The sequence below is a fragment of the Typopeltis vanoorti genome, chromosome 19 (genome assembly GCF_054136105.1).
Source record: "Typopeltis vanoorti isolate ZY-2024b chromosome 19, IOZ_Tvanoo_1.0, whole genome shotgun sequence".
In the NCBI taxonomy this organism is placed as follows: domain Eukaryota; kingdom Metazoa; phylum Arthropoda; class Arachnida; order Uropygi; family Thelyphonidae; genus Typopeltis; species Typopeltis vanoorti.
Window position 1 is genome coordinate 53763888 of NC_143567.1, and position 21415 is coordinate 53785302.

The 21415-nt window shown below is 35.6% G+C and overlaps 1 protein-coding gene across 2 annotated transcripts in view; it reads left to right on the forward strand.

Moving 5' to 3' along the window:
• The window catches only part of LOC150096124 (organic cation transporter protein-like), a 104899-nt gene that overhangs the window by 72417 nt on the left and 11067 nt on the right, over positions 1-21415 (forward strand). For both annotated transcript variants that reach the window (XM_090408820.1, XM_090408821.1), the window contains 7 exons: positions 1381-1535; positions 1793-1961; positions 8029-8176; positions 13231-13319; positions 16285-16499; positions 17948-18129; positions 18246-18385. In XM_090408820.1, coding sequence (XP_090264946.1) covers positions 1381-1535; positions 1793-1961; positions 8029-8176; positions 13231-13319; positions 16285-16499; positions 17948-18129; positions 18246-18385 — 1098 coding nt within the window. The remainder of the gene's footprint in view (positions 1-1380; positions 1536-1792; positions 1962-8028; positions 8177-13230; positions 13320-16284; positions 16500-17947; positions 18130-18245; positions 18386-21415) is intronic.

The window sequence follows — 21415 nt, forward strand, 5'->3', positions numbered from 1 at the left end:
AATTTTGTTTCCAGTGATCGCACAAGCAGAGATAAAAAAGATATAATAACCTCCTTATCTCTATCAGTGTGTTCATCAATAAACACTTAATCTTTGAGCAGTTTAGCCACTTTTGCATATGCTCCCTAAATTTCAACTTCTGTCTGCTGGCATTCTCAGATTCTCAGCCTCATTAGTTTCATGCATTCCAGTTCAATCAATGCAGTACACAGCTGGTAATCTTTCCATCCCAAAATACATAACATTACATTTTACCACATTAAACTGATATCCATTCTCCTTTGCCCATACCATCAGTGTATTAAACTCATCTCTGTATCACCTTATCAATATATCTATAATACTGTATATTGTTCTGTATCTATAACTATTGCTCTACCCAGTTTTGTATTATCAACAAATACCTGAATATTTCCCCTCGTATAATTTCCTATTTCTGTTTGACTAGCTTACTTATCAGAAGAATTATTTCATAATGAGATGGATAAGCTAAATATGTTTCCATTGATCACAGCTACTAATAACAACATGAAGGTCATACACAAGTATGAATGTACTTGTTCATAGGTAGTGAATATTATTATTATTATTATTATTATTATTATTATTATTATTATTATTATTATTATTATGTGACACCTCCAAGGACTCATTGAGGGAGGGCACATTATTCTCCCCATCTCCACCACCACTTGATCCACTAACTACACAAAACGACACTACCACATCATTTACACCTTAATGCCATCTTCTGCCTAGCACCACCACTGTTTTCTGTCTGTAAATTGCATGTGCTATCTTGCAGATTTGGCTGTATGCAGGATTAAAAAAAAAAACTTCCTACTACATCCATATGAGCTCAGCTGACTCATCTTCAACTGAAAAATTCCTCTCTGTATAAAGATTCCTCTCATCACAACAAGAATCAAATTCAGGTATTTTTTTCAATTGAAGGGCACAATGTACCATCACTCTTCCAATTGTACTATGGAGGCACTAAATGTAATCAGTCTTTTCAAGTAAATATACTTTGATTCAAAAAAAAAATTATTTATAGTAACTATGCTTTTAACTAATTTGGTGATTCCAGAAACAGATAGCAAAATAGAAATGTCTCTGCTTGAATTTTAAATATGAATAAAAAAAAAAAAAACTTTAATAATAAGCTTTAGTCAGAGCTAGTGTTAATCTTTCTTGTGCATGGTGCGAAAATAATTTTGTACTATCTTACATTATGTTATTTTAAAGCAGAACTTTTTTTTTAAATTGCTTACTCACCTTTGGTGCTGGCCTTGGCTGTAGTTCTTATATATATATATATATATATATATATATATCACAATCAATGTTTGATATTTGTCTTCTTTTCTGATTTTTCAGATATGGCAGACGACCTATCATACTACTGAGTGTGTGTTTATTATTGTTTGGAGGAACCCTTTGTGCCTTTTCCTCAACTTTCATCATGTTTACGATTATGCGTATCATTACTGCTCTTGGCTGCTGTGGAATATTTATGACAGGATTTGTCATGTGTATGTTGACATAGCTTTTTTATTTATTTTTTTGTCATTTCCATAAAATGTAGATATTACTGTAATTGCTATTTGCATAGAAACATAATATACAGCATAAAGTAGTTTCATCTGTTTTAACTTTTTTTTATGATTTTGACTTCTTACAATTTTTGAATAATTGTTGGTTTGTTGGTAGTGATGGTGCACAATATTAAAAATAATATACTCATTTCATATGTCTTTATGTTTCATGCTTATTTAATTTTATTTTTCAGTGACAGAAATTGTAAATACAAAGTATAGAACGATTTTTGGCATCTGTATTGAATTTGGGTGGGCAACTGCATATGTTGTATTACCAGGAATAGCCTATGTTTTGCACAATTGGTCTCATATCCAACTGGCAATTACTCTACCTTGTTTTTCTTTTATATGCATGTATTGGTAAGTATTTTTCAATTACTAATAAAAAAAATGTAAACATGGTATACTGTATGTGAGTGTATTAACTATATTCAGCAATAACTTTATATTATTAAAAGAAAATATATTTTTTAAACATGAGTTAATATAATATTCTAGGTTGCTTCCTAGTCACTGATGAGACTTTGAAACAACTTTCAGGCCATCAACCTTTTAATCAAAAGCACTAATAAAAGACAGGTTTCAGGGCACATTATATTTGCATAAGAATTTGTGCAAATATATGTTGTATTTGCTTAAGTTTTGAATCACTTTTGAAATTTTTTAGTTTCAAAAGCAAACCTAGTTTTGTGCCTATAAAATAACTTCAATGTCCATCATCCTATCTGATTTCTAATCACACTAACAAATTGATGTCGGTGAATATTATTAGTTCAGTTGTAGATGATTTTCATCACCTAGTATTAGTTATATTTGAGAGAAATTTCTGGGTAGATGAGCTCCTAAGAAAATGCTTCATATGTATGGATGACAATATGCGGGGTGTTTCTAAAATGTTTGGCCAAACTCCAGATACCTGTTCTGCCATTGATTCTGACAAAAGGTCATAGAAACATAGAACTGGAAATGCTTACTTACTAAGATATAGCACATTGACAGCAGTATGAAATGTAGCACAAGATGGAGCATAACCAGCATCCCTTTGTATGAATGACTGTGATGCAGGCATGGTGCTATGGAAATTAACATCATTTACATATCACTTATCATTAGGTGTCATGCAAATTATGTTTTTGTCACACTCTTAGAAAACATCTGAATCTTGCCCATCCCAGCTCTTGGATAGATAGAGGTGGAGCAGCTGAATAGCTACCATGGAGAAACTGAAACCCAATGTTTATACTACACTGGTGTTTAATTGAAGAGGCTCTTCATCAAAGGAGCAACAACATGGAATGCTCTGGGACTCCTTGGTGTACAGCACCAAGGAGTCCCAGCAAACACAGAGTCCACAGAGCAGCAAATCTACTCACATCGCCCATTTTGAACATTTATTGTGATGTGGCTATAGTTGCTCTCCTCGATCATTTCCTAGGTACAGTTACTGGAATACCTGTTGCCTTCTCAGTGTGTATAATGTGCAGTTTCACACATGCTATATCTCTGTAGGAAAGCATTACCAGCCTTATGTTTATTAGATCTTTTGCTATCAGAATTGGCATAAGAATAAGTACCCCAAGTTTGACCAAACATTTTAGAAATACCCTGATCAATTATTATTATTATTATTCAGGCCTCCATAGAGTCAAGAGACTCATCGTGGGAGGTCCTTGCTAGAAAACACAAAGTCTATCATACCACTCCTTAAACCCATTGACCGTTCTTGCTCTCTCACCACTCTATCAGGCACTGCATTCCACAGTTCAACCACTCTCCATGCAAAAAATAAACCGCTCCTCATCCTCTTGCTCACAGCTTCCTTTTGTAACTTCTATCAATGAATAAAAAACTAATAATTTCCAATATTTCACCAAAGGTAAATTAGGAACTTGGGGTAATTAATACACTACTATATAGATATGCACATGCGGTCATAATGTGGGAAAAAAGACTTAGGCATGAAAGGAGAATCAGAACCTACAGTCCTAAAGAAATCCTCCTAGCGGGCATAGTTGGGCATTCTCAGCTATGTGTTGAAGGCCTGAGGATATCTTCCAAATATGGTGATTTCCTGCAGCCAAATTTGGAATGGTTGAGGTAATTCTTGCAGTGGCCAATTCACAACAGTCTTTGAAATTTTAGGATCTGTCATCTAGTGAAAATAACATGGTACCCCTTGACGCTATGGAGAAGATAGAGATGATGGGATAGAAGAGATTTTTAAGGATATTAGAAAATGTTAATGGCAGTAGATTGGAAATAGAATTAGAATGTCAGCATATATCTTAAGGATTGTGCAAGCAAATCGGTAATGCTTTTGACTTGTTTGAGTTTTAACACAAGCAGGATCTAAACTGAAAGAGGAAAATATAGTCCAATTGCATAAGAGTAGTGTCAAAAGAGATGCAGCACATTATAGGACAGTATCTCTGTAGTGGTTACTAAGGTATTGAGAAAAACTTCAGTCTGAATTTGGAAATTTGTAGAAGAGTCAGTACTCTGTAATGAACAGAAGTGCTTTATATTGCAAAATTCTGATCTCAGTAACTTGAAATAATGTTATGATGGAAATCAATAGTTTCATTCAGTCACTGTGCGGCTTTTGGAGATTTTCTGCATACAGAGGTTTTTTTTTTTTTTTTTTTTATTTCAGGAACCTGAAGTTAGCTTACTAGTGACCAAACTTTCAGGGTGAGTAATTATGTTTGATTAGAAGGAGTCAGTGATGATTTGGCAGTCATCAAAACTTCCTCTAAAAAAAAGTCAAAACTGCGGGAGTGGCCCTTCTGATACCCTGATAGCTGTGTATTTCGGTGATAACATTATAGGATCGGTACTGGCAATATCGTGAATTAATGTTATTCATAATATTCCTTTAAAAATACATCGTAATGCTCAGAAAACCTCAGTGTAAATCAGTTTCAATGGAAATTTTTCAAAAATCAATGGTGATACTGCTAGACTGTGCTGAGGAATTTGACAGAGTACTGCATTGAAGGTTATAAACTGAACAAACAGGAATGGAAAATAAATTAGTGATATAAACGTGGGAGAATTCTTATCAACAAATATCATAACTTATATGAAAGAGCAGTCAAAGAGACAGGATGATAATCAAGTGCCATAGACTTCTTGACTCAATGTAAAAGAGCAACTTGGTTGATTAATAATCTTTCTCTCACAAATTCTGTCAGTCTGGTTTGCTGCATGGATAGTACCTTTGCTTTCCAACTAACAGGCTGGTCTGGTTTGAATCCATGTGGCTTGAATGATCATGAATGTTTTCAGGTAATAGATATTTATTGTCCAGTGTGAGACCAACATCCTACATATTGAAAATCTGAGGGTCCTTGAAAAGTTTTCTGTCTAGTCTCTAGAGCAGGGTTCAGATTATCTATCTCATAACCTACTATTAGATGAGAATGAAATTTAAAAAAAAAAATCACTCCATTCTCTTTCACACAGATGTTTAGTTGTTTCTGTGTCTGTTTTCTACAGATATTTCCATAGATAACTTCCATAATGATTACTGACATTAATAATTCCCTCATTCTCTTTTAAATCTTTTAAGACATATGCAGCAGCTAGGCCTCATACTTTCACAGTTCAACTACACACTCACAAAACAAGTTTTTCTTTCTCTTCATTCATTCAGGTGGTGAAGAGAGGGCTATGTTCATTGAGATTATGGTAAAAAGATAAGTTTAAAATTTAAAATTGTGTGTGGCATTATCAATAATTAGTTTTATAAATATTTTATTATATTTTAAATATAATAGATATATTTTTAAATATATTTGGTCGCCAGGTTTTCAAAAGGATGATTAGATGTTTGAGAGGATCCAGAGACGATTGACTACATTGGTTTCTGGTCTCTGGAATATGGAATCTGAGGACAGATTGAGAGAATGCAAATTATAGAGCCTAATGGATAGAAGGAAGAGGGAAGGCATAATCAAGAAGTATAAATGGGCAAGTGGTAATTACCGCATTAGCATGGATGACATTTTTCATAGAATATCTACAGACAGGGAGAATGAGAGGCCATCCCTAGATGTTGTATAAGGTGGGTGTGAGCAAGGTTGGTGAAGAGTAGATTTTTTTCATGGAGAGTAGTGGTTGATTGGAATACATTGCCTGAGAGTGTGGTAAGTGCAGAGACAGTGAATGCATTTAAATTGAGGTATGATGAGCTGCGCATGTGAGAGTGGGACCTCCCATAATGAGTCTTTTGACTCCATGGAGGTCTGTTGATGGTAATAATGATAACAAGAATACTTTCCACAGATGATTATATTCTGTGAAACAGCTTCATTTCTTATGTATTTCCTAAAGTGTATCTGCAGATTTCTAAATATAATGTTAACAAGTTTCTTTTTTTTCCTCAACTTTAGCATACCCACTCTAAAACCAACAGACTGTAGGCATAGATATCAGCAATTGTCTTTAGATGGGTGATGAATTTTGTTGCCCATTGTGAGAACACTATCCCCCACTTACTGGATGCCTGAAGTGACTTCATGTTTAGTCTTTAGAGTAGGGTTTCCAGTTTATTTAAAAAATAAATAAAAAAACATAAAAAATTAAAAATGATAATTAAAACGCCCTTTGCCCACCCATGGTACTAAAGGTTTGCAACCCTGCATGGGTAGGAGTCCAATAAAAAATATGTTGAACAGTCTATTGTATGTGAGATCACCATAAAAAATAATCAGCAAATTTTATCATGTGAAAAGTGTGTACTAAAGTTGACTCATTTATCATACGTAGAGTATTTGTTATGTTATTTTTTGAAACAGCCTTATGCTTCATTCAACAAACCTTAGTGCTCAAGTATTAGAATCCTCAAGATCTACCACAACCAGGGACCTGAACTCAGATCTGCTAGCTATATCCCAGTGGTGTAAGGACAACCTTGTAAACTTCAATGGCACCAAAATTCAGTTCTGTCTGATCTCTCACAAGAAAGAGCTCACATCCCTCTCCCTTACTTTTAGTAATACTGAGATATCCAAACATGATCAGATATCTCTTCTTGGACTGACTTGCACCTTCCATCTTCCCTGACACAACCATATTTCAACTATAGCTTCTGCAGCCTCCAAAAAATTTGGTGTACTTTTTCACACAGGACGCTACTTCACACCTGCTAACTCTGTACAAAGCCCAAATCTACCCAGCCATGGAATATTGCTTCCTTATTTGGAATGGTGCACCAAAATCCTCTCTAAGATTGCTTGATTCTATCCAGAAGAGGGCAATCTGTTTAATTAATGATCCCTTTCTCACAGACCCACTTCAATCCCTCTCACATAGACATTCAGTTTCTGCCTTGTCCCTCTTCTACAGATACTGTCATGGACAGTGCTCTGCTGAATTGACCACTATTATTCCTCCACTCTTCTCTAAAATCATTAAAACAAGTTCCACTGCTAACCAACACCCTTTTACAGTTCATCTTAAAACTCACTGAACCAGCTTTGCTGCCTCCTCTTTTATTCCATCTACTTCCGTCCTTGAATAGTTCCCCCCCCCGCTCTGCTTTCCCCAATAATTACAACCATCAGCTGTTCAAGCAAAATGTGAACAGGCTCCTCCTTTCTTCTATTCCTCTTTTCCACACATAGTACTATTGTGCTAGTATAGGTCTTGCAGCCTTTCGTGTGTGCACCAGATTTTTTTTTAAAAAAATGTGATATTGTACATTTGTGCTGAAATACAGAAGGTCCAGAGGGGTGATTAAGACTATCACAGGATTGTAAAATGTTATGTATCATGAAAGACTGAGGAAATGTGCTTTTTAGAGAAGGAGAGGTGTTATGACTGAGATGAAGAAGTGAGAGCAGCCTCTCAGACATATATAGAGGAAATAGAAATACTGCACAAAATAATACATGGTGGGGATATGAGAGGCATCTCTAGAAGTTGTATATAGATCATATGGATAGGTGAAAAGGGATAACTGGAATGCATTAACATAATGTGTAATGAATAAGCTCAATATGTGGTATGACAGGTGTTTTGGTCTATAGAGAGAATTTTGCCTATTATAGTGAATTTTATGACATCATGGAAGCCTGAAAATAAATAATGCTGTAAAAATAATACTGATAAAAATATGGACAAGTAATCACCAATAAATGAAACCTTAATATTCAATACATAGTAGGTATATTAAAGTGATAAGAAATGTCTTTTTTCAAATGCTACATGGTAATGTTTTATTTTATATGCAATTCCATAACACTTTTGGTAATTTTCATCTCTCCTCATGCTAGAAAACTGATAACTAATTGCTATAAAATATATTGTTATATATCTATTTGTATAATACTATAACTTTTTTGGTTTAGTATTGATATCTTATATCACTGTTTATACTGTAGTTGCAGTAAATGAATTCATATCAACTTTTTTCTATGATGAGGCTTGTTCCTGAATCTCCGCGCTGGCTGCTTATTCACCACAAAGAAGAAGAGGCCAAAAAAGTATTGTTACAAGCTGCTAAAAAAAACCATCGGCAAATTGAAAATATTGATGCTGTAGTGGCAAAACTCTGCAGTAAACTGGAAAAGGTGATATTCTATAACATGTTCTAACAAACTTTGTTTATAATTGTTTAAATCTAGAAATTAGACCAGTATCATAACCAACTTAAATGTCTCTATCACATCATCTTTCTTCTCTGCCTGTCCACTAGTCTCTGTAACTTCTCTTCATAACTAAAATTCCCCTGATATCACTACAGAAATTTGGCAACCAGATTTGAATACAGCAGCCCAAGTGTGCTCGGATCAAATCTTGCACAATAATTGAACTACCTACTATTTCTGCTTTTTTATGGTCATCTGTCTCATAGCAAAGATAAGCTGTGTCTTTACAACCCTTGCAGCATACTCTACTCCCATACAATACAATACAATACACTGCATTACACTACTTCTGCACATCGTCATCATCATCAAATTCCTGATATATACCCTCAAGGGGTGTACAGGATATGATAAAACTACATGAAAAATTTACATTCATTACTGACTTCCTATCTACAATTTTCTTCCAAATCAGTCTGTTACCTGTCTCAAGACTCCAATATTATCAGGTCTTATATTTCTGTCTTCTAAGGTACTTTTTACTGTATCAATCCACTTATATCTTGGTCTTCCTCTGGGTCTTTTTCCTGCCAACCTGGCAGAGAACACTTGTTTTGCTAATCTTTCCTCTCCCATTCTGTTTAAGTGACCATACCCCCTGAGATTAGCTTTGTTAATGCATTCCTGGATGCTGACAATGTCGAGTTCTTTCCTAATATCCTCATTTTTAATATGATATTGCCATTGATGCCATCTGTTCATGCCCCTAATCTTTCTCAGGACTCTCATATCTGCAGTTTCTAGTCTTTGGTCAATTTTACTTCTAACCCAGCTCTCGGATCGATAAGTTAAAATTGGTTTGAACACTGTCTTGTATACAGCTAATTTAGTGTTTTGTTGACTTCCTACCATACCAGCTTTGTTGATTCTGTTGTCTATTTCCATATTTAATTTGTTGTCTATTTCCATATTTAATTTACCATCTTCACTAAAAATCGTGCCTAAATAGCTGAAATATTTTACTTGTTCTATATGTTCTTCATTCACAATACATTTTCTGCCTATTTTCATTGTCTTTGTCTTTTTAATGCTGACTATACCATATCTATTACAACAGTTATTCAATTTAGTCAGGGAATCTTGCAGACTTTGTAGACTTGTGAATTTATTTAGAAATATAACATCATCCGCATAAAGCAAAGAGCTGAGATTGACATCTCCAATTTTGATATCAGGTTTAATACCACTTTCCTTCATAATGTGATCCATATAGATAATGAATAACAGAGGGGGGGTAATGTACATCCTTGTCTGACACCAGATTTAATATTAAATCACCTTCCTGTACTTCCTTCAATTCTAACTGCTGACTTACAACTCAAATAAAGACTAAGTATTGCTTGATATAATGACCCATTAACACCATATAACTTGTAGCGTTTTTAATAGCTTTTCTCTTGGCACCTTGTCATATGCCTTTTCCAGATCTACAAAACTTAAATACAGATCTTTGATATATTCTCATGATTTCTCAACTATCTGTCGTAAGATGAATATCTGATCCTAACAGCCTCTATTTGGCCTGAATCCAGCTTGTTCTTCACCAAGCTTCTCTTCCACAATCCTTCTCAACCGTTTCTCAAGTATACTTGCATATATCTTACCAGGAACACTCAGTAATGAAATATCTATGTAATTCTCACATTCAGTTTTATTTCCCTTTTTATATATGGGTACTATGAGAGCTCTACTCCAATCATCTGGAATTTGTCCCTCTGTCCAGGCCTTCTGAACTATATGGTGCAGCCACTGTAAGATTTTTATTCCTCCATACTTGAGCATTTCTGGTCGAATATCATCTACTCCTTCTGCCTTTCCACATTTCAGGCTTTTGATGGCTTTTCTACTTCACGTATGGATGTATTCCTGACTGCATGTTTGGTCATTGTTTTTTACCACTGTGCTGTCATCACTGTGGTAAAGTGTTTTTTACCACTTTGATATGTTTTTTGCCAGTGTTTTTTTACCACAGTTTTTTAGATATTTGGCAACTAGAAGGAAGAATGATCACAGTAAGATAATGTTAATGGATGAAAATGGTAGAATGGTAACTGCTGCAGAAGACATTGTTCAGGTATTCAGTGATCATTTTATAAGGGTGTTTCATCCTGATCATGGTGGAATCATGAGGAACTTATGTGAACAGGGCATAGGAGATGATGACTTAACTGTGAGTGAGCAGGTGTTATTTGAGCAAATAAACAAACTTGATGTCAATAAGCTGATAGGATTTGATGTCGTATCACCACTCATCGTAAGGGAATGTTCCAGGGAATTGGAACTGGTATTGGCATGCCTGTTTAATAAAAGTCTTACAATAGCACAAGTTCCAAGGAAGTGGAAGGAGGGTAAAATTGTTCCACAGCACAAAAGTGGTGATAAGGCTGTAGCTTCAAATTATAGGCCAATCTGTATATCTGGGGTTGCATTGAAGGTACTGGATAGATTTGTGAGAAGTAGGATACAGAAATGAGTTAACGGGATAACAGCAATATTTTCTGTGGTTATCAGCCTGGGTTTGTTAAGGAGAGATCATGTTTCACTAACTTACTTATATACTATAACAAGGTGACAAATACCTTGGACAGTGGAGAGGCACATACAGTGGTGGACTTAGATTTTGCAAACGCTTTTGATAGACTGCACACGACAAGCTGGTAAATAAATTGAAACAGATGGGATTGGATAACAGACTTCTGAGTCGGATGAGTTACTGGCTGTCAGATAGGTATCAGAAAGTTGTATATGGTGGTGCAGTATCCCAAAAGAGAAAAGTCACTAGTGGTGTACTGCAAGGATCAGTTTTCGAAAACCATTGTTGTTCAATATGTATGTTAATGATGTTGGGATGGGTTTAACTAATGATATGCAGATGATGCAGAACTGGGGAGAGCAATGCAGAGTCAAGCAGATGTTATGGCCTTACAAGAGGACTTGAATAGATTGCATGAATGGGCAGGTAAGTAGAACTATCAGTTCAATGTTGCAAAGTGTAAGGTTTTGAGATTTGGTAAGCAATGATGGGATGCAAAGTACACACTTGGTGGGGAAACTTTAAAGTTAGCAGAGGAGATAAGAGATCTAGGAGTGATGGTGGGAAGGACCTGAAATTCAGGGCCACATTGCATAAGTTGTGAACACATCACATTAGATAATGGCAATCATGCGAACGACCCTGACATGCAGAAATCAAGAGGCTGTGATGCCATTGTATAAGACCTTGATCAGGCCTCATATGGATTATTATGCACAAATTTGGTCACTGGGTTTTCGTGGTGATGAGGATATGTTGGAAATGGTCCAAAGAAAATTCACAAAGTTGTTCAGTGGTCTTTGGAATGTGGAGTATGAGGCAGATTGAGAGAATGTAAGTTGCAGAGCCTTGTGAATAGGAAGAAGAGGGGAGGTATGATTGAGACTTAGAAGATAGTCAGGGGTTGTTATCAGGTTGACATGGAAGAGATTTTTCATAGAATGGGAGTCGAACAAGAGGCCATCGCTGGCCTCTTGTTCAACTGTATAATGGGGGGGGGGGGTATGAGCTGAGGAGCGAGGAGAAGGTTCTTTGCATGGAGAAAGTTTAGTGAGTGGAATGTATTTCCTGAGTTTGTTGTGAATGTAGACACACTGAATTAGCTTAAAACATAGTTTAATGAGCATTGTGTGCAATAGTGTGTACTTCCATTGATGAGTCTCTGACTTCATGGAGGTCAGATGTTAATAATAATATTCTGAAATTGTAGTTGATATCTGTGGAGAGTTTAAATGTGCACTATTGATATTTTGCAGTCTTATAAATTGTAGCATATGCTTCAGTTGTGTATGCTAAAGTAAAAAACTATTTAAGTAATATTTTGTCGTGTTTTTTTAAGACGACTGACACTGAAGTCATCTTTTATGTAAGGCATGGAGCTCTTGTCCCATTCAATAATATTGTGGTGAGTGTGAGAGAAGTGGAAAATAGGCCTGAGCTGTCTTCTCTGTTGTTATTAATGTCTCCAACATGCTCTTTTTTTTCTAATTTCCAAACTTTAGATGTTTGCCCTATGTTAGCAAGGCCACAAAAACATGGAATATTTGTAAACTCCAGGATGTTTGTTGAAAGTGTTGTGGTCCTGAGGTGAACATAACTTAAAAAAAAAATATATATATATATATATATATATAGGTTTTGTTAATCCATTCTATCTTATTTGCATGTTTAGTCATCCTCTTATAGCTAAATAACTTGGATTTTTTTATATAAACCTAATTTTGTCATTATAGGGTAACTTAATCAAGCTGCTGAGTGTCTCGTGTGTGTTCTTTGGGTGGTTTGTTTGTTTGGTATTATTATTATTAACAGTAATAGAATGTTGTGGAGTCAATAGACTCATACTTCTTGTGATGAGTCTATGTTAACTTTTAATTTATGTTAACCTAAGGACCACAACACTTTCAACAAACATCTGATCTTCCCTTGTTTTTATTAGATCTCTATTGAAGTATGTTGTTCAGTAGACAACAGTTTCCACATTGTATTTATACCAGGTTTGTAGAACACTACTGTTCTAGTGATATTAAGAAATTGTGATTGATGACAAGCAGTGTGCTCACTAAGGACAACATATGGATCACAACTGGACGGTAGAATCTCCAATTGTGATCTGTGCTTCTCTTTCAGCAGTTCAGTAGATGTCACTGTCACTTTTCAAATCAGCTGTTATGAATTGGTTAATTCATCATGGTTAGTTTTTAGCTTATATACCCACCCCCCTAAAGTTGAATGATTCTTCTATCACTCTTATTTATAAATTACAAGAAAATTTACAAATGTGGATGTTTTCTTGTATGTTCATACATGCTATCCATTTGGTTATCAATTTTTATATTTCTTTGAGTTACAACAACTGCATTTATATCTTAAAAAAAAAAAAGAAAGAAACTCATTTTTAATATCACTAAAACTTACTGATCTTTGCTTTCTTAATTTGCAGGCAGACAAAACAACCAATAAAGGAACACTGTTTGATTTAGTTAGAACTCCAAATATGAGGAAAATGACTTTGATTTTATATCTAAATTGGTAAGGAAAAGTTTTTTTAATCATTTTGTTTTCAGTTTCATAAACTGATATTTTTTCCAAACCATCAGACTTAGAAATGTTCTGTGCATGCATTTTTTAGCTGATGAGCCTCCAGTTTAGCAAATATGTTAATCCTTCGGATCAGCATGACAGACTTAAAGGGTGTTTTATTTTATTGTGGAGATTATCACATATAAAGAAGAAACTGATAGTGGGTGAGCAGGAAGCAAAATTGAAATTAATAAGGCAGTAAGACTTGATAATATAACTCTGTATCTTGAAGGCTCCAGAGTTAGGGGCATACATATGTTGTGATTTTCTGAATTTTGCAAAATATTTCTAAAATATTATCAGTCATTTTTAGAGAGATATTCACTTGTTTGAAGATATGAAAACTTGGGAGGGTTAGTAGGAATGGTGCTAATATATGCATAGAATATTATTATTATTATTATTATTATTATTATTATTATTCAAAGACCTGCATGGAGTCAAAGACTCATTTAGGAGGTCTCTTTGTCATACACAAAGCTCATTATACCACACCTTAAGCACATTCAAATTCTCTGCAGACACCACACTTTCAGGCAAGGAATTCCAATCATTCACAACTCTGCATACAAAAAACTTCCTTTTCACTCCCTTGTTCACATCCTCCTTAGATAGCTTCCAGAGATGACCTCTTGTTCTCCTCTGATCTCCCACCATTTTATGAAAAACCTCTTCAGCACTGAACCTATAACAACCCCTTACCAACTTGTACATCTCTATCATATCACTCCTCTTCCTCTTATCCACTAGACTGTAAATTGCATCTTCTCAACCTTTCCTCATATTCAGCATTCCAGAGATCAGAAATTACCCTAGTCAGTAGCCTCTTCCAACATCTCTTCATCCTTATGAAAACCAGGAGACCAAATCTGTGCACAGTATTCCATGTGTGGCCTAATCAGAGCCTTATACGGAACAAGAATCTCCTTACTTCTACAAGTCAGTGTCCTCCGCATCATTCCCAGAATGTGTTGTGTTGTCCTCACAATATTGGCAATGTGTCCTCTGAATTTTAGATCATTATCCACCATAACCCCAAGATCTCTTATTTCCTCCTCTTTCAACAATATATCCTCACCAAGTGCAAATTAGTAGGAATGGTGCTAATATATTATTATTATTATTATTATTATTATTATTCAAAGACCTGCATGGAGTCAAAGACTCATTTAGGAGGTCTCTTTGTCATACACAAAGCTCATTATACCACACCTTAAGCACATTCAAATTCTCTGCAGACACCACACTTTCAGGCAAGGAATTCCAATCATTCACAACTCTGCATACAAAAAACTTCCTTTTCACTCCCTTGTTCACATCCTCCTTAGATAGCTTCCAGAGATGACCTCTTGTTCTCCTCTGATCTCCCACCATTTTATGAAAAACCTCTTCAGCACTGAACCTATAACAACCCCTTACCAACTTGTACATCTCTATCATATCACTCCTCTTCCTCTTATCCACTAGACTGTAAATTGCATCTTCTCAACCTTTCCTCATATTCAGCATTCCAGAGATCAGAAATTACCCTAGTCAGTAGCCTCTTCCAACATCTCTTCATCCTTATGAAAACCAGGAGACCAAATCTGTGCACAGTATTCCATGTGTGGCCTAATCAGAGCCTTATACGGAACAAGAATCTCCTTACTTCTACAAGTCAGTGTCCTCCGCATCATTCCCAGAATGTGTTGTGTTGTCCTCACAATATTGGCAATGTGTCCTCTGAATTTTAGATCATTATCCACCATAACCCCAAGATCTCTTATTTCCTCCTCTTTCAACAATATATCCTCACCAAGTGCAAATTCTACATCCCATCTTTGCTTTCCAAATTTTAAAACCTTACATTTTGCAAAACGAACTGACATTCCCATGCACATTCACTGAATCTATTCAATTATTATTATTATTATATCACACCTCCAGGTGGGAGTCCAAAGACTCATCGAGGGAGGGCATCAACTCTACGACTCTTCTTCTCACTACTCCATCAACCTTCATCATCTAACACCAACGCCATCTACTGGCGACTACCACCACTAGTGCTTTCACAGACAATCACAAACATCCATGCCCACGGTAGGATTCGAACCCACAGCCTTTTGGCTGGAGAGTGGATACGCTAACCACTCGGCCAACCAGGTCAGCAATGAGTGAGGATAATAATACTAGCTAAGTGTAAAGTTCTGAACATTGGAATTCATAGATAAGGCTGCATACTCTACTGTATTAAGTCAACTGTACTGAAGAAACTGGTGGAGAAAGCAAGAGCTCTTCAGATGATGGGAGGTAGGAAGTTGAAGTTTAGGAAGACACATTGAGAAAGTGAAGACAAAGGATTGTCTTCTACCTTGTCAAGGTGGTGAAGGACACTGAGTAGTGGAGATAAGGATGTGATGATTCCATTTTATAATGCCTTGATACAATATTAACTCAATTATTGCACAGATGTGGTCACCTGGATTTGAGGGAATTGGGAAACTTTGGGTGAGAGATAGAGTGAAGAGGCAAATAACAAAGAAAATATCAGGGCTGCAGAACATCACTAGGATAGATCAAGAGCAGGTAATTTGCAGGCATATAATCTGCAGGTGAAGAGAAGTGTCCCTCCATGGAAGTGTGAAAGTAGTGGTGGTAGTGGTTACATGAGATGCATAGCCTTACAAGGAAGTGCAAATGATAAACGAGTTTTAGGAGTAATATAATATACTCTGTGAGTTCTAGAGCAGTTCTCCAGCAATAACTATCTTGACTCTATGGAGATGTCACGATAATAATAATAAAACAAAGAAAATATATATATTTAAGCACTTTTATTTATTTTTTCCCTGTTTGAAATGTAATAATTTCTCATAATGACATTCTATGAATATTTTAAAGAGTATTTATGTTAATGATGGTTTATTTTTACTAGGTTTGTCAATGCATTCATTTACTATGGCCTTTCTTTAAACACAAATGATCTTGCTGGTGATCCTTTTGTTAATTTTGCTGCATCTGGTGCAGTAGAATTTCCAGCATACTTTGCTTCTATATTTAGTATCAAATATCTGGGTCGAAAGATGTCATTAATGGGAACCATGGTGATTGGAGGACTAGCCTGTATTCTGACTTTGCCAGTACCAGCAGGTATGTGGATATTGCCATATGTAATTTTTTTTAATCATTATCATGTGCTGCTATAACACAAACAGATGCTATATTTGAGTTACATTTGTCAGAGGGTGAATATTCTGTTGGACCACAACAGAATATTGCGATCCAATATACTGAATCAATCAATTTCACTATAGCTGCAACATCTATTGGTATATACTGAAAAATAACAATACCACATACTTTATCATATTAAATCAGTTTGAATTTAATTATATTAAATTTTTTTAATTCAGTGATTGAGTTGTGTTGACATGATCATTGAATCATCAGCACATTAGGTGCTAATGAAAACTTTATATTTTATGTACTCAAGTTTAAACTTGAGTGTCTGTGAAGTATAGTGTATTAAATTTAATGATTTGACAATAATGTATTAGGAAAGAACAATTAGGGTTTATAAATAAACTTATACATTCATATTTCTCTAGTATGATGCTAGAATCATTAGAAAATTTTATATGATTTATGTTAATTGTTTACCATATAACTCTGATGGTGTTAGTGTGCCAATGCTGGACACTGATGGATGATGGAGACTTTGTTGAAAAATGATGGAATGCTTGAGAAAGATGGAGGATTAATTCATGTAAAAGTCATTGTTAAATATATTAGATTTTCTGAAGGAAAAGTAAGATGTATTACTTTCTTACAGGCTCTCATATTTATTTCATTTCTAAAAAACTTATTGTATGCTATACACTCATCGAAAGAGTTATTACATATTATGTTATTCTCACATAATAGTCTTTGGACTCCATGGAGGTGCCCATAGAATAATAATAAGGAAACATGCTGCACTATGAATAACATTGATAATGGAGCAGTCGTGGAAGTTATGCAGTAAGGAAGGATAATTGGTTTGAATTCATGAATAGTGAAAATGGAATATATTTTCCCATTTCATTTTGGGCTGGCCATGGCCAAGTAACTTGGTTTCTTTGAAACCTAATTAATGCCCTGATAAGGTGGTTTGTCCTGTCTGCATAGTGTATTATGGCTTGCATGTATTCTTCTGGCAGGTTTCTCTGTGTTTGTAGGATAAAAAACCCTGCTATATCCATATGAGACTGGTTAACCCATGTTTTCACTTGAAAGCCCATGATAAAGGTTCTTTGTGCCTACATGGGATTTGAATGCAGGTCTTACCAACCAAAGGGCATCATTGAAACTGACTGAGCTATGGAGACTCTTGGGTTGAATTCTTTTTAAGCCTTAATAGGCATATATGCATCCTAAATTAGATGTTTTTCTGTGAACTAGTGAATTTCACTCCTTAAAAAAATTACAATAGTACTAATTTTATTATTATTATTATTATTATTATTATTATAAATTATTGTTATAATTATTATATTAGAGATATTATAAATCCATTAGAAGAGCACACTCAAAATTATTCACAATAATTTATGTTACAGATCTCTTCTGGATAAAGAATGTCTTGGCAATGATTGGAAAATTCTGCATTACAGCATCCTTTGGAATTGTGTTTGTGTACTCAGCTGAAATTTTTCCTACAGTTGTCAGAAATGTGGGCCTTGGCTCAAGTAGTATGCTTGCCAGAGTAGGATCGGTTATAGCTCCTTTTGTGAAGGATATTGTAAGTTTCTTAAATGAGATTAAACAAACTATATTTTCTCATGCTTCTCGGCATTATAATGCTATTAGAAAAAAAACACTTCAGCAGTAACAATAATCATGTTGTTGCTTTTTCAGGGAAAAGCTACTCATGCATCGGTTCCTTTAATTATCTATGGAGCCATATCAATAATAAGTGGTTTACTCATCCTCTTCCTACCAGAAACAAACAACAGAAAAGTTCCAGATACATTAGAAGAAGCTGAACAGTGTCAGAGGTAGGCAATAATATAATGATTATCCTGAATAAATCATTAATAGTTGGATCAATAAGAATTTACATTTTTTTATGATATAATATTGGTGAAAGTTACTAGATGAGTGCACAAGCATTTGCTAGTGCAAAACTTTCAGCATGAGAACTTAATTATTTAGTTAAGAAAACTACTACACTTGAGATGTTAACATGTTAAATATGTGGTTTATGGGAATAGGATGGCCTGGGATGTACAACATGTAGTTGATTCTGAAGAGATAGAGGTGAAGTAAATAAAGGCAACTGGAAATGGTTGGATGTGGGAAAATCACAACCTACAAGTGGCATGGGCAGGATCAGTTATAAACCTACAAGTGAATTACCGTGTTTATTTACAAATGCCAAGAGCATCAGAAATAAGGGAGATGAAATGCTTTTGTTGACTGAGTTTACCCATCCAGAAATGATTGGAATAAGCAAAACATGGTTGGATAAGGATAATATCTTGATGGGAATAGAAATGGAAGGGTGTGATGTTTTCCATGAGGAGAGAAAGGACAAGAAGGGGGGGGGGGGATGCTGTAAGTGATAGAAGACAAATTATGCCCATGCAAAGTGTAGATATGAGTTGTAAATAGTGGCAATTGTTTTGAGTCAATATGGTGTGAGGTGGAGGTTGACAGGAAGAGATATTTAGTTGGATGCTGCTATAGGCAAGGGAACGTGAAGGGTGGTGATGAAGAAATGTATAACATGGGTTAGTGAACAAGGGAAGGATGATTGTTATGGGTGAATTTAATTGTTGCAGTATAGATTGGAATGAAGAGATAGCATTTGGGAATAAGGAAAATGAATTTCTTAAGTTCCTGAGAGAGATAACTATCTCAGGCAGTATCTCAAGGAGGACATAGGAATTGAGAGTTTTAGATCTAATCATTTCATCAGAGAATGTGATTGCAGGTGAGGTTTTGCACTTTGCTCCAGTTGGTGAGAGTGATCACCTGGGTTGTGATTAGCTATATGAAAACTTCTCTGAAGAAAGGATATAGTGGTGCCTCGTAGTTCGTATTTAATTCGTTCCAGAAACCCATTTGAACTATGAATTGTTCAAAGTCCGAATCAAGATTTTACATAAGAAATAATGGAAAGCGAAATAATCCGTTCCGATATCCAAAAAATTTCAAAATATTTTTTTTTAATCTATTTTAGGTGTTTTAATGTTAATAACTTAGAAAAAATTAAACAAAATAATCTTATATTTATTTTATTATTACAACATAAAAATAACAGTGAAGAATATTTTTTTTAATATAAAAACCGCAAAGAAGAAAATAATGCTCCCATTGTTAAGTATCTTCTTTCTGCTTCTTAGCTGGAGCTGAGAATGCTGATTCACGTTCTCTTTTTTCTGCAGAGAAGAATCTATCTAATCTTGTTTGGCGCTGACGATTTTCTTTGATATTTTTAAAATAACCCATCACGTTGTCATTGTAAATTTAGTTTAATCCTTTATCCAAGTGTGAGCAAACAAATTTTGCACCTGAAAGTATCTTCAGGACTGGGTTAAGGTGGTACAACACCAGGGCAACTTGTTGCAAAGGTGGAGTAAGCAACCAACTCTCATATCTCAGTATCTCCTATAATGCAAAACACATCTCCTTGCGGATATGTCTAATATTATGCATTAAGGGAAGGGCCACTACCCAGACTAGTTTCGACCTTTATTGAGGTAGAATGGGAGTTCATGCCTTTCATCACTGGCCTCTTTAGATTTAAAAAAAAAGTTGTGCTGAGAGTCAGATTGATAGTGAGAGAGGAGGAGAAAGGTAGAGTGGATAGTAGCAGATAGTTAAAAGAGGCCTCAGTCGATCTACTTGGCCTGACTTAAATGTCAGCACCAAGCAGATCTCCGACATTATCTCCCTCCATCCGTTCTTTTCAGCTTTCCTCGGTCGGTCACCTCTTCAGATGACCGCCCGAGGAAAGCGGGGGAAAAACAAATGAAAGAAGCAACACATGAAAAAGGAAACTGGTAAATAACATTAAAACGTACATATAACAATTTGTAAGACAGAACCAAAGAAATAAGAAACTAGGTGAATGAATTTCGGAATTTCAAACTAAATGACCAGAAGAGCAGGGGAAGAGCCTGGCCTGAGTGATGCAGCTCACAAGGAGCTGCACCGCCTCGATGTAGGCCTTCGCAGCCCAGGTTCTCAGGGTATCCTCTCCTGTGGAATAGACAAATACCTTTTCATAACAAAACTTCTAATCTGAAATGGAAAGAGAAAAGGGGGAATTTTTTTTTTTTTTTTTTTTCCCCGAGTCTGGTTGCTCAGTACGACGAATCTACTGACTTGTCTGCCTGTTAAGCAAGGCTTACATCCTCCTGCTTTCTGTTGTTGTGGGTTTTGAGGATGTGATCTGCTAACTTTTCTCCGCGGGAGTAGTTTAACATTCCTAGGCCTCTGTACAATGCTGCTCCTGCGTCATCCTTTGCATCAATAAATTCTTCGATTTGTTCTGGAGTGATTTCGTCTATGTCTTCAACAAACATATCGTTCCACTCTGCGCTTACCACTTTAGGCCCGTTTTTCCCTGTGATGATAAGTAGGATATCCCCGAATGCTTCTATACCATTTCGTAAAGCCTTCTCTTCCTCGGGGAAGTCTTTTAGTAGATGTAGTATTGTCGCATTGGCTTTTGCATAAGGGTACTTTGTGGGTTCTGCTATTACCTTTCCAGGTTTTATTGAGGTTTCTTCAGTGGGAGCCAGGCCCAAGTGGAGATATCAGGCAGAAGCATTAGCAGGTCATCTCTACCTATAGGAATTGCCAATTGGTGTGCTGCCCTTTTTTTAATAATTTACTCTGGATTTAGAGAAAGATGTTGAAAGTTTATTTTTCGCTTGGTTAGAGTATAATAAATTTAGTTTAATCCTTTATCCAAGTGTGAGCAAACAAAGTTTGCGCCTGAAAGTATCTTCAGGACTGGGTTAAGGTGGTACAACACCAGGGCAACTCGTTGCAAAGGTGGAGTAAGCTACCAACAC